The sequence below is a fragment of the Hyaena hyaena genome, unplaced genomic scaffold (assembly GCF_003009895.1).
Source record: "Hyaena hyaena isolate Hyena2069 unplaced genomic scaffold, ASM300989v1 scaffold_279, whole genome shotgun sequence".
NCBI lineage: Eukaryota > Metazoa > Chordata > Mammalia > Carnivora > Hyaenidae > Hyaena > Hyaena hyaena.
This window is the reverse complement of record NW_024080910.1, coordinates 173,950-187,891: the sequence shown is the minus strand read 5'-3', so window position 1 is coordinate 187,891 and position 13,942 is coordinate 173,950. Positions and strand designations below refer to the sequence as shown.

Below are 13,942 nucleotides of genomic sequence, written 5' to 3'. Positions count from 1 at the left end.
CCCGTTTGCAAGTCTGAGCCCCACACAGGGCTCACTGCTCTTAGTGCAAAGCCCACTTCAGATCCTCTGTCCCCCTCTCTCTGCCCCTCCCCCGCTTGCACTTTCCCAAAAAATAATGAAACATTAAAAAAAATAAAAGTAGGCTTCATTAGAAAATCTTAAAGACCTTCTTGCTCTTAAATTTTCTGATTTCTTAGAAGTCACACATATAATTGGGAGACAAAGCGTTGTAAGTGAAAATTTGCAATGTTTCAGCATCTGACTTAAATGAATAGTGCATATCTTTAGTAACTACCTTTAGTGTTTTGCACCTTGGTACACCCTGGACTCTGTGACTGGTAAAATAAGAGGTTCTGACTGCACAACAGGACAAAGTGTTACCCATCCACCCTTGCACTGGATCACGCATGGCTTCTTTTGCTCCTATGTCAGGTATGTGTTTTATCTCCTGAAAGACGGCATTTATAGAGTAGATCTCCCTGTGCCATCTGGGAGGGACTCGGAAGCCCTACGTATTGTGGAGAGTTTCACATTAAAGGACTTTGCAGTGAAGCCGCAGTCCAAACGAATCATTTATTTCAATGACACCGCTCGTGTCTTCATGTCAACATTTCTGGACGGCTCTGCCTCCCATCTGGTCCTAGCTCATGTCTCCTTTGCCAATGTAAAGAGCTTTGCTTGTGAAAACAATGACTTCCTTGTCACAGATGGCAAAGCTGTTTTCCAACAGGACTCTTTGTCCTTCAATGAATTCATCGTGGGATGTGACCTGAGTCATATAGAAGAGTTTGGATTTGGGAACTTGGTCATCTTCGGCTCCTATGCCCAGCCACACCCCCTGCCAGGCCGCCCCCAGCAGCTCTCCGTGCTGTTTGGCTCCCACCAGGCCCTGGCTCAGTGGAAGCCCCCTGCTCTCGCCATAGGAGCCAGTGAGTGCCCCTCCCCCCCCGCCCCCCAGTGTGGTTCCTGGCCTTGCTGGAAGGAGGAGAGTTTGAACTGCTTGACATGTGACTCAGTTTTGAGAACCCATAGGTGATTATTCAGTTATCAACCAGAAGTGCTTTTTAACTTCAGAAAAAGTGCTTATACATTTCTTCTGCATTTATTGGTTTTGCATAAGGAGGATCTCTATATTTCCCATGTATGTCCCAACAGAATAGTTTGAACATTTGTTGAATGTCTACCAGGGGCCAGGCACTGACATTGTGTGAATGTCTGAGTGAATATATTAGCCAGAGGGATAGAGCAGGTGGATTGAGATTTGTATCCATCCAGACCTTGCATGAATTGGAGCAACTTCTTCAAGTTTTCTGAACTTGAACTTCCATCTCTGGGGGAACAGTATGTGTGGAGCATAAGCAGCTGAGCTCTGGAGCCAGCATGCATGGTTTCAAAGGCTGGTCTTGTCATTTATTACTAGAATGATCCTGAGCACATGACCTAACCACTCCATGCATTGGTTTTCACTACTGGAAAACCGGAATGTTAATTACATCATTCTATGGGATTGTCATACATATTAAATTAAAGTGCTTAAGTAGAACACTTAGAACAGTATCTAGCACAGGGGTGGGCAAACTACTTATATAAGGGAAGGCCTAGATAGTACATATGTTCAGCTCCGTGGGCCATATGGTCTCTGTCATAGCTACTCAAGTCTGCCTTCGCAGTGTGTAAACAGCCATAGCTGATATGTAAATGAGGAACTGTGGCTGTGTTCCAGTACAACTTTATTTACAAAAACAGGCAGTGGGCCAGATTTGGCCTGTGGGCTGTAGTTTGCCAACTCCTGATTCTAGACTATTTAGCAAACATGGGCTATTTCTGATTTTAAGACAAAGCCAACTATGCCTGTTTGCTGTATATTTCAACTGCTGTATAGGAAGTTTTGTTGTTGTTGTTTGCTCTTGTATAGTTTGGACTTCTAGGAGGAAGGTGCTATACTAACACTGAGAGTTGTGTAAGAGATTCATCATTAAACATTTTTTTGTTAGGAGCCTGGTTACACTTGGTGGTATTATAGAACACCCTTCTGACAATTTTATGCAGCCACACATCTAGCTTTGACTGAGCTGGACTCTGATTTGTTGGAAATGATGTCTCCTTCGACAGAGCAAAAGCTATGGTATGGCTGAAATGGACAGTGTCCGAGTCATATCGTGAGATGAACCCTGATGACTAGCGGGGTAACAGGTTTTACTGCCCAATTACCCTTCTGCTCAAGATGAAGCTGTAGATGAATTTACTGGCAGTCTTGTGTTTGCCATTGACTGTGTCATCCTGGTCAGTAATGTTGCTTATCTTTTCTGATTAGGCCCCTCTGCCTGGCAGAACTGGACTTACGAGGTGAAAGTATCAACTGAAGACTTTCCTGAAATCACTCGTATTTTCTCTAACATAAGTGGGACCATGCTTAAAGTGCCTGAGCTCCAGAGTGCTACAAGGTACAAGGTTTCTGTGAGATCCGGTTCTCCCAAGGGGCCAGGCCCTTGGTCAGAGCCCTCTGTGGGTACCACTCTGGTGCCAGGTGAGGAAATGTTCTTTTTCTTTTTTAAAGTTTATTTATGGGGGGGGGGGGGAGCATGAGTGCAGAAGGGGCAGAGAGAGAAGGAGAGAGAATCGCCAAAGTAGGCTTCATACTGTCAGCACCGAGTCCGACGTGAGACTTGATTCCATGAACCGTGAGATCATGACCTGAGCTGAGATCAAGAGTTGGATGCTGAACTGACTGAGCCACCCAGGTGCACTGAAACTGTCCTTGACTTAGGGAGTAATCCTGACAAAATAGGCTTATTCCCTGTGTCCTTAAGAGTTCCTTGGGGAGCCTGGGTGGTTCAGTCGGCTAGGCGTCTGACTTCGGCTCAGGTCATGATCTCACGGTTCGTGAGTTCAAGACCCACATCAGCCTTTGTGCTGACAGCTCAGAGCCTGGAGCCTGTTTCTGATTCTGTGTCTCCCTCTCTCTCTGACCCTCCCCTGCTCATGCTGTCTCTCTCTCTCTCTCTCAGAAATAAGTAAAACATTAAAACAATAAATAAATAAGAATTCCTTGCCCCCAGTGTGGTAAAGAAATTAGAATGAGGGTGCATTGGTCACTTGAGTATGTGTTTATTATCTGGGTTAGGAAAGCAGATAAAACATTGTGTGATATTTAATATACATTTCTAAATTGTTATTTTAAACTTTTCAAGATATTTTTGAGGAAACAATATCTTTTTCTTCTGCTTTGTGGCTTTCTTCTTTCTCACGGTTTTTTAAGTGATAATTGCTCTTGAACTCAGAAGGTCATTGGGAGAGAAGTTGAGGGGCGGTGAATTATGCTGAATTCCATCCTCTTGTGACAAGAAAATGGAAAGATAACTATACCATTTATACTGCTGTTATTATCACAGTGGCTTTTGGATGCTCTGCATGGGACCATGGCAACCTATAGCCAAAGGGAAGGGGATTGTGTCATGACCATGACATTGCTAAAGGGGCAATGTCACCACACATTTCTCTTCACATTCAACTTCAATTATGCGAAAATCAGAAAATATGTTTAATATGATAGATAATTCCATTAGGCACATGTAATCATATCCTTCCACAGTATTTCAAATGTTGATATTCTTTACTTTTAAAGAAAATCTTGGGGTGTAAGATGTGTACCTTAAAACATATGCTTTCTGTGATATTTCTTTTAATTTATTTTCTACCAAACAGCTTCAGAACCACCATTTATCATGGCTGTGAAAGAAGATGGTCTTTGGAGTAAGCCATTAAATAGCTTTGGCCCAGGAGAGTTCTTATCCTCTGATATAGGAAATGTGTCAGGTAAACACCAAATCCTTCGTTCACTTGGATGTCAGCATTCTACTTATATGGCTTCCTACACTCTTTAATCCATTGAAAGAATTGAATGTTTTGGTATTAGGTCAATAATGAAAGGAAAAAACATTCAGTGAACTACACTGCCAGTGATACAATTGAGAAAATGTCAGTTCTTAGGTATGGAGGCTATTTATTATTTCACAAATGGTGAGGCTATTTATTGATGTATTTGACTGTATTGAATCTGTCAATGTTGTTTCCTGGTAACAGTCTATTTGGTTCCACTAAAACAGCTATACTTAAGTAATTTATTATGTTTGCTATAAGACTGAAGCAAGGAATGCTTGTATGAAGTTCTAAATAAAGTGTAAGAAATAATTTCCTGACAAAGAAGAATCTTAAGTAAGAAGTGGCCAGTTTTGCCTAGAACACATTAGAATGAAGGAAAGCCTTCATTGTAGGATGACACAACAGTGAGCTTGCCTGCAGATGACATCTTCTATAATTATGTTAATTGTTTGATCTATTTGCTGGGCCACTAAAAGTACAGCAGTATTTCTGAAAAACATAGGAGGTGGACTTAGGAGGTAGTATGGTAATAGTAGAAAGAATGATGGTTTGGAGTTGTCTTTAATCTGGATTCCCATTTTGAGGTCCCATGTGAGGCCTGGGGCAAAATACATAATCTCACTGACTCTAGGGTTCACCATGTCAAAAATGGGGATAATTCCTAATTCATACCTTTGTTTTCAGATTTAAGTGAGATATGTAAAGTGCCTGGGACAATGTTTGGCAAAGAGAGGTGCTCAGTGAATATTAGTTCCTGATCCTAGTCCCTGGGGTTGAGCTTTTGAGATAATATTATTGAAGTATTCTTGATAGATCCCTGAAGTTCTAATGAATATCATGTTAGTATGTGCTTTAAAATTATATGGAGGTGCTTGTGTGATTTGCTGACTCACCAGGTTTATGCTGGCATACATGAAAAATAACTGCTACCAATTCATTTTGTTCTGAGACATGGATTGGTATAACAACAGCATCTACTACAGCGACATGAAAGGTGATGTTTACGTGTGGCTGCTGAATGGGACAGATATCTCAGAGAAATATCACATAGCCAACATTGCAGGAGCAGGCGCTTTAGCTTTTGATTGGCTGGGCCAATTTCTCTACTGGGCTGGAAAGACATATGTGGTAAGTTAAAGCTCAGCATTCTGGATGCTCTAGAACAATACCCAGCCACTTCAGTGACTGAGAGTTTTCATGCTTTTTTGCGTACTTGTGTGCCACCTATGCTATTATTTATTTAATATTTGTCTCCAAATATACTCAATTTTTAACTAAAAGGAATTTATGTATAAAGAAAGCCTTATACCACTATTGTTGTACTAGTTATTCTTTTTGATTGCTGAGTAATATTCCAGTGTGTGTGTGTGTGTGTGTGTGTGTGTACACACCAATATATACATACACACCACATCTTCTTTATCCACTCATCAGTTGATGGAGTTTTGGGCCCTTTCCATAATTTGGTTATTGTTGATAGTGCTTCTGTATATATTGGGGTGCATGTGCCCCTTCGAATTAGCATTTTTGTATCCTTTGGATAAATACCTACTAGAACAATTGTTATCAAATATACTTAAAAAAATTTTTTTAATGTTATTTATTTTTGAGAGAGAGAGACAGAGCATGAGCAGGGGAGGGGAAGAGAGAGAGACACACACACAGAATCTGAAGCAGGCACCAGGCTCTGAGCTGTCAGTACAGAGCCCGACGCAGGGCTTGAACCCATGAACCGCGGGATCATGACCTCAACTATGTTGGAGGCTTAACTGACTGAGCCACCCAGGTGCCCCATTTTAAAATTAATTAATTAATTAATTAATTAAAATACATTCTTATCTAGCAGTGTTTGAGTTGTCTAGCTGTATGATTAGTCAGAATAAGTATTTTAATTCAAAATAAATTTGCCTCATTTTTTCCCTAGAGTCATGAAAAGAGATAAGCTCAATGAGGGCAGCTACCATGACTGTTAGGCCCCCAAGGCTTTGCACACTACCCAGCACGTAGTGCTAATAAATACTGGTGATTGGATGAACCCATCAATTTACTAATGATTGCAACAAACTGTTCAGAAATGACAATGTCATTCGAAAGTCATTAACCAACCATACCATTATGTTTTATAGATACAAAGGCAGTCTTTGTTGACAGGGCACGCAGACATTGTGACTCATGTGAAGTTGTTGGTGAATGACATGGTGGTGGATGCCGTTGGAGGATATCTCTACTGGACCACATTATATTCAGTTGAAAGCACCAGGCTAAATGGAGAAAGTTCCCTTGTACTACAGACACAGCCTTGGTTTTCTGGGAAAAAGGTGAAAACAAGACCTGATCATTTAGTAATATTAAGTAGTACTATTGAATAGTTATGACAATACTGTTTCTGCTTATTGTGAAGAGTTAAAGAAGAATTTGAAAGGAAATACTGTTACAGTAAGATCCTGGTGTAACCAAAATTTTTCTAAGGCTTATTTAATTTTCTAATTGATTAAATAAATTAAAATACAATATGGAGAATTTTATAATTTGCTTTATCTTTTTTTAAAATATTTTTATTTATTTCTAGGAGAGAGAGAGAGAGCGTGAGCAGGGAGGGTCAGAGAGAGGGAGTCACAGACTGAAACAGGCTCCAGGCTCTGAGCTGGCAGTCAGCACAGAGCCCGACGTGGGGCTCGAACCCACAAACCGCGAGATCATGACCTAAGCGAAAGTCGGACTTTTAACCGACTAAGCCACCCAGGCTATAATTTGCTTTATCTTGAAAGGACCCACATTTAAAAGCATTTTAATTTCTGATTGTTTTTATAATCTTCAGGAATTGTATTGGATATTTTAGACCTTCTTAACAGGTCATGATTAGATGTTTTATTATTTTTTCTCAATTTTGAGTACTGACTGCTCTAAAAACTGTGTGACTCCTACACAAATTATTTCCCTTTTCTTTGTCTGTTTCCTTGTCTGAAAAATGGGAATATTAGCAATTGTCCTACCTCTTAGGGTTGTTGCAAAGATGAAATGAGATAATTAATGTGAGGTACTGAGAATAGTGCTAGGCACGTGGTAACCGCTCAATGGTTAAGCTCTTATTATTGTAACTAAATCTGAAAAGCACACCTGATATAGGAACATTTCTAAAACAGATGTTACATCCTCAGCTTCTAGAAAAAAAACCCATTTTTCTTGATCCTCAACTTCTAGAAGCAATACCTATCTTCTTGATACCCTGTAGCTATCATCTGAAATGTCTGAATTTTGTGTTTCCTGTTCATAATAGTAATATATGTTTGCTGTAGGAAATTTAGAAATCACAGAAAAGCATAGAAAAGAAAGAAAGAAAGCATTCATACTATTTCTACCTAGGATATTTCTTAATTTTTTTCTTATTGTTTTAATCTTTTTTTTTTCTGTCGGTAGAGATAAAATACCCATAATATAAAAAACCAGATCATTTATAAACAAGTTATTGAGTCACATGATCCCCAATACAAGGATATATGGGCTATATATAATACCTAGGTTATTTAAAAGACCTTATTTGCATACACAGATTATAGCACAGACATTTAAAAGAAATACAAAATTTTTTCAGAGACTGTTTTTTAATTTTATTTATTTACTTTGAAAGACAGAGAAAGAGAGAAGGTGAGCAGGGAAGGGGCATGGAGAGAATCTGAAGCAGGGTCTGTACTGTCAGCACAAAGCCCAATAGTGGTCTTGAATTCAAGAACCATGAGATTATGACCTGAGCTGAAATCAAGAGTGAGACGCTTAACAAACAGAACCACTCACGTGCTCCTAAAAGATATACAAATTTACATACTATATCCAGAGATTAATCATTCCTGTCAAATGATGAAAACATCTCTTAATTCTATTTTGGAGACTTTGAGTCTGAATGTAAGAAAGTATATTTTTTTTATGTCTTGATAACAAGTGTTAGGGGAAAGCACTTTTATTTTTGAAAAAAGCATAGTAAAGAAAAAATAATATTATCTCAAGAGTAACTTTCTGTCTATTCCTGGGACTTTGTCAGTAATGTCCCCCACTGCTCCAATCTCGTTGCTTGAGTAATGTTCATTCTGCAAAGTTCTATAGTGGCCCTGGGGACTTTTCTGTGAAGGAGTAGAAAATTATATTTCTCAGTATGTTTGGGGAAACACACCCTCCTCTAAATTCCCATTCCAAATCCTTCACAGGCTGGGGAGTGCTGCTTGTACAAATCTGTGTTCTGGTTCCGTGGTTTGATGTCTTACCCATTTGCCTCCATTAATGTTAGTGGGTGTTTTGAAGGCAACGTATTTTGCACCGAGCACAACTCTCATTTCACTGTCACTCATTCCTTCATATGTTGCTTATAGATTTATCACGAAGTCATGAGATACTGTGCAATCAATAGGTATAATAAAACAACCAGACAATTATTTATAGAAAGGCTTGATATTTGTGTGATTAGGAGAATGCAGTGAGTTATTCATCTAAACTGAAAATATAACCTTTGCCACATTTGATAGATCGCACAGGCTCATATATATATACATATATATATGTGTATGTATATATATACTTGGATGTATATATATATATACATGTAGAACACATTACCACAGGATTTAACCTCAAGCTTATACTTTAGGCCAAAGGGATTATTTCCAAGGCATGTCTGTTATTAGACATAACAATTGTTACCAAAGATTTATGGAACATCCTCTGGCTCTTTTTAAATATGGGCTCAAATGACTGATGTAAAGGAATTGGGTAATGACCCAAAACCTGAATTTTATTTACGGCTCAAATAGTTTGTTGTATTCTAGAACAGGGAGTTGTAGAGTATTCTTTTTTAAGAGATAAAATAGCCTTTGTAATTTAGAAAACTTGAGTGCATCTCATTATAAATAACCAAGCAAGATTAACCCGATTTCACTTTAACAGACACAAGACTCAATTAATTTCTTTTAGCCTGAGGCAAGAACATGATTCAACTCCCAAAAGGCTGGGGATTGCTAGATAATTTTTTGTGTGTGTTTGCTTTTCAGTTTTTTGTTTTTTAATCTTGGAAAGGAGTAGACTGTTTCCTTGAAGACAGAGGCTGTGATTTATATGACAGCTGGAGGTTCTTGCAATCATGTACTTTTTTTTATTCTTGGATACCTTATTGTGTTCTTTTTACATTTCTCACTGGGTCATCATTTTTGTTTTTATGCTGCAGTATCTTGTTAGAGATGTAGCCATCAACTTTTTAAAAAATTTTTTAAATGTTTTATTTACTTCTGAGAGAGAGAGCATGAGCAAGGGAGGGTTCAGAGAGAGAGGGAGACAGAATCTGAAACATGTAGCCATCAACTTTAGTCCTTGATCTCTCTTAGCCTCTAGATCTGCTATAGAAAGACTCCACCACTCTGAGGCCATACACCTGGCCATCTCAGCTTATTTGAAAAATACCTATAAAGGCAAAGAAAGCAAAAGAGTGTTCCCTTGGATTGTAATTTCTGTCTCATGCAGTCTATTTCATAGGAAAAGCAGTCTTTCCTCAGGTCTTACCTAGGTAACGGGGCATAAAATTAAGGCATGAACTGTAACACGAAGACAAAGGAAGATTAGTAAGAAGTGGTTTTCGTATGTTAGCTAGACATAGAACTTTATATGATATGACTCTATTCAATTATAAAACACAAAACTGTGTATTATATTTTTAAAATGTGTCAGGATGTTTTGGTTGTAATGAACAAAAAATATAATTTAAAATGGCTTAAAACATTGGTTCTCAAGCTGGGTGTCACATTAGCATGATCTGGGGAATTTGAAAACATACTGGAACCTGGGTTCCATCTCCAAAGATTATAATTTAATAGGATGCACTCTGAGAATTTAGGGTTTTGAAGAACTCAGCAGGTAATTCTAAAGTGCATCAATGTTTGAAAACAACAGATTTAAACAAGAAAGAAATTTATTAGCTTATATGGCCAGAGTCCAAAGTTATGACTAGCTTTAGGCAAGGCTTAACACAGTGGCTCAAAGTTCCTGATTCAGTAGGACCTGGAGTGTGGTTGAAAATTTGTAATAATTTTGCAGGTACTGCTGATACTGCTGGTCCAAGAATCATACTTTGAGAACCACCAGAGCTAAATTTATAGAAGTCCCTGCCTTCTGAGGATTTTTAGGCAACCTGTGTTTATATCCAAATTACATAGAAATAGGAATCTCACATAATTTTTCTATTCAGTGAAAGGTAAAAATTACCGAGTTTATTATTCCAAAGGGGACATTAAAGAGAAATCTATAGTTTAAGTGTGACTTATTCACAAAGGTATCCTCTAAACGTGTATTTGATTCATTTTTCTTATCTTATTTTCTATTTAGGTAGTTGCTCTAACTTTAGATCTTAGTGGTGGGCTCCTGTATTGGTTAGTTCAAGACAGCCAATGTATTCACCTGTACACAGCTGTTCTTCGAGGGCGGAGGTAAGTACTGTCTCTTGAAAACAATTGGTTGAGAATGAGAACGACTTGCCCCTCAGTGATGTGACAGTGCATGAGAATTCATTTATTCTTCCAATAAGCACTTACTAGTTGTCCACTGGTTTTGCAGGCATTGTGCTTGTGGGGAGAGGGAGGTTTGTAAACAACTAATGACAGTTGAATACGACAGTAGAAAGAGAGTACAGTGAAGTTGTGTTTTTCCTCTTCTTAACATGATGGAGTTAGGCAGAAATCATCCTGTACCACACATGAAGACTGGAGTGGAAAGAAACACATGAATTACTCTCTTGATCTGTGTCCTCAAACCAGGTCTCCAGTTTGACAAATACATTTTAAGGCACGATATGTCCAGGGGCACCTGGGTGGCTTGTTTGGTTGAGGTCATGATCTTTTTTTTTTTTCTTTAAATAGTTTATTGTCAACTTGGTTTCCATATAACATCCAGTGCTCATCCCAACAAGTGCCCTCCTCCACACCCATCACTCCCCTTCCTCTCTCCCCCACCGCCATCAGCCCTCAGTTTGTTCTCAGCATTCAAGAGTCTCTCATGGCTTGCCTCCCTCCCTCTCCCCAACTATTTTTCCCCTTCTTCTCCCCTATGGCCCTCCATTAAGTTCCTCCTAATCGACCTATCTGTGCAAACATATGATATCTGTCTTTCTCTGCCTGACTTATTTCGCTCGGCATAACAATCTCTAGTTCTATCCATGTTGCTACAAATGGCCAGATTTCATTCTTTCTCATTCCTATGTAGTATTCTATTGTATAAGTATACCACATCCTCTTGATCCATTCGTCAGTTGATGGACACTTAGGTTCTTTCCATGTTTGGGCTATTGTTGACAGTGCTGCTATGAACATTGGGGTACATGTGCCCTATGCATCAGCACTCCTGTATCCCTTGGGTAAATTCCTAGCAGTGCTACTTCTGGGTCATAGGGGAGTTCTATTGTTAATTTTTTGAGGAATGGATGAGGTCATGATCTTATGGTTCATGAGTTTGAGCCCTGCATTGGGCTCTGACAGTGTGGAGCCTTCTTGGGATTCTCTCTTCCCTCTCTCTCTGCCCCTCCCCTGCTCACGCTGTCTCTCTCTGTCTTAAAAATAAGTAAATAAATAAACATAATGAAAAAATTTTTTAAAAAGACACAGATGTGTCCATCATCACAGAAATTTTCCTGTGCCCCTACTCAATCAATCCCCCTTACCCCTGAAATATGTACCTTTTGTGTCTGGCTTATTTTACTTAGCATAATCTTTATGATTCATCCATGTGTTAGGAGTATCAGTCTTTCCTTCTTATTGCTGAGTAGTATTCCATTGCACGAACATACCATAGTTGGCATATCCATTCTCCTCTTGATGGACATTTGGATTGCTTCCTGATTTTGGTTATTATGGATAAAACTGTATAAATATTTATATACAAGGTTTTAGATGTATTGTTGCAGTAGAATTGCTGGGTGATAGGGAAGATATATGCTTACCTTCTTAAATAATTTCCTGGTTTTCAAAGGGTTTATCCCATTTTACATTTCTTCCAGAGATGTATGAGAGTTCTGGTTCTTCTACATTCCCCCAACAGTTGGCTTTGGCAATCTTTCAAATTTTCACCACTTATTGGTATATGTAGCAATACATCATTGTGCTTTTAATTTACACTTCACCAATAACTAATAATGTTGACCACTTTTTAATTTGTTATTGACTATTTATATATTGTCTTTTATGATGTGGCTTTTCAAGTGTTTTTCTCACTATTTAATTGGTTGCATATCTTTTCCTTATTGAGCTGCTGGACATCTTTATATATTCTGTATATAAGTCCTTTGTAGAATATATGTGTTGTGAAATTTTTCTCTCAGTATTTGGTTTACCTATATATTTGTTGGTGGTGTATTTTGGCGAGCAAAAGTTTTTTAATTTTGACTTAAGATTTATCAATTATTTTCTTTTTTAAAAATATTTTTAATGTTTTTAAATTTATTTTTGAGAGAGAGAGAGAGAGAGTATGAGCAGGGGAGGGTCAGAGAGGGTCAGGGAGAGGGAGACACAGAATCCAAAGACAAGCTTCAGGCTCTGAGCTAGCTGTTCAGCACAGAGCCTGACGCGGGGTTTGAACTCACAAACTGTGAGATCATGACCTGAGCCAAAGTTGGACACTTAACCGACTGAGCCACCCAAGCACCCCTCAATTATTTTCTTTATGGTTTGTGTTTCCTGTGCCTGCTATAAGATATCTTTGCCTCTCTCAAGGTTGTGACAATTTTATATGATGTGTTTTTTTGTTGTTTTATCTTCCTTATTTAAATATGTGATCCACTTAAACGTGGTTTTTAGACATGGTTTTTAGATGTTTCTTTCCTTTTCATATGAGTATCCAATTGTTCTAGTACAATTTGTTAAAAAGATTTGCCTTTCATTATTTAATTGCTTTGTGCCCTTGTTCAAAATTATTTGACTGAATATATTTTGGTCTATTTCTGGACTCTCTATTCTGTTCCTTTGTTATATTTGTCTAGTCTCCTGCCAATACTACATTTTCTTGATTACTATAAATTTAGGAAAAGACTTAAGGATAGGTGATATTAAGTCCTCAATTTGTTTTTCTTTTTCAATATTTTTATTTTGGCTATTCTCGATCTTTTGCCTTTCCAAATAAATTTAAAAATCATCTCACTAATTCTTTAATAAAGCCTGTTGGAATTTTAAATCTCTTATCAATTTAGGGAGACTGGATATCATAAAGTATTGACTCTTCCAATCAATAAAAATGGTATCTCTCTCCATTTATTTTGGTTTTCTTTAATTTCATTCAGCAGTGTTTTATATTTTCAGTGTAGAAGTTTGTTTGTTTGTTTTTTAAAGTAGGCTCCATGCCAACATGAGGCTGAACTCACAACCCCAAGATTACAAGTGTGTGCTCTAATGACTGAGCCAACCAGGCACTCCTAGAAATATAGAAATTTTGCACTCCTTTCATTAATTAATCCTGAAGTGTATGATTAAAAAAATTTTTTTAATGTTTGTTTATTTTTGAGATAGAGAGAGCCAGTAGGGAAGGGGCAGAGAGCAAGGTTTATCAGAGGATCCAAAGTGGGCTCTGTGCTGACAGCAGAGAGCACAAAGCAGAGCTCAAACTCATGAACCATGAGACCATGATTGAGTTGGACGTTCAACTGACTGAGCCACCCAGGTGCCCCTCTGATTTTTTTCTGATGCTTTATAAGTGATGTTTTAAAAAATTTCATTTTCTAAATGCTTATTACTAGTATGGAGAAATCAGATTGGGTTTTGTATATTTACTTGGTAAATTCCTTGGTAAATGGATTATCTTGATTCATTGCTAAATTCACTGTTCCGGTTACATACAGAATGCTTTTGGGGGTTATAATTGTCTTTTAAAATGAATTAGGAAGCATTCCCTCCTCCTCAATTTTCTGAGTTTTTCTATAGCACTGATACGAAGTTTTGATAGTATCCACCAGTGAATCCTTCTGGGCCTGGAGTTTTCTCTGTGGAAAATAATTGTTTGCTTATAAGTCAATATATTTTAAGGAAATAAAGTTATTTAAATTTTC

At 38.0% G+C, this 13,942-nt stretch overlaps 1 protein-coding gene across 1 annotated transcript in view; it reads left to right on the top strand.

The window, feature by feature from the left end:
- The window catches only part of ROS1 (ROS proto-oncogene 1, receptor tyrosine kinase), a 115,088-nt gene that overhangs the window by 36,005 nt on the left and 65,141 nt on the right, over positions 1-13,942 (top strand). Inside the window, exons 13-18 of the mRNA XM_039246027.1 lie at positions 433-929; positions 2,315-2,527; positions 3,706-3,816; positions 4,832-5,010; positions 6,009-6,200; positions 10,243-10,343. Of these exons, the coding sequence (XP_039101958.1) occupies positions 433-929; positions 2,315-2,527; positions 3,706-3,816; positions 4,832-5,010; positions 6,009-6,200; positions 10,243-10,343 (1,293 nt within the window). The remainder of the gene's footprint in view (positions 1-432; positions 930-2,314; positions 2,528-3,705; positions 3,817-4,831; positions 5,011-6,008; positions 6,201-10,242; positions 10,344-13,942) is intronic.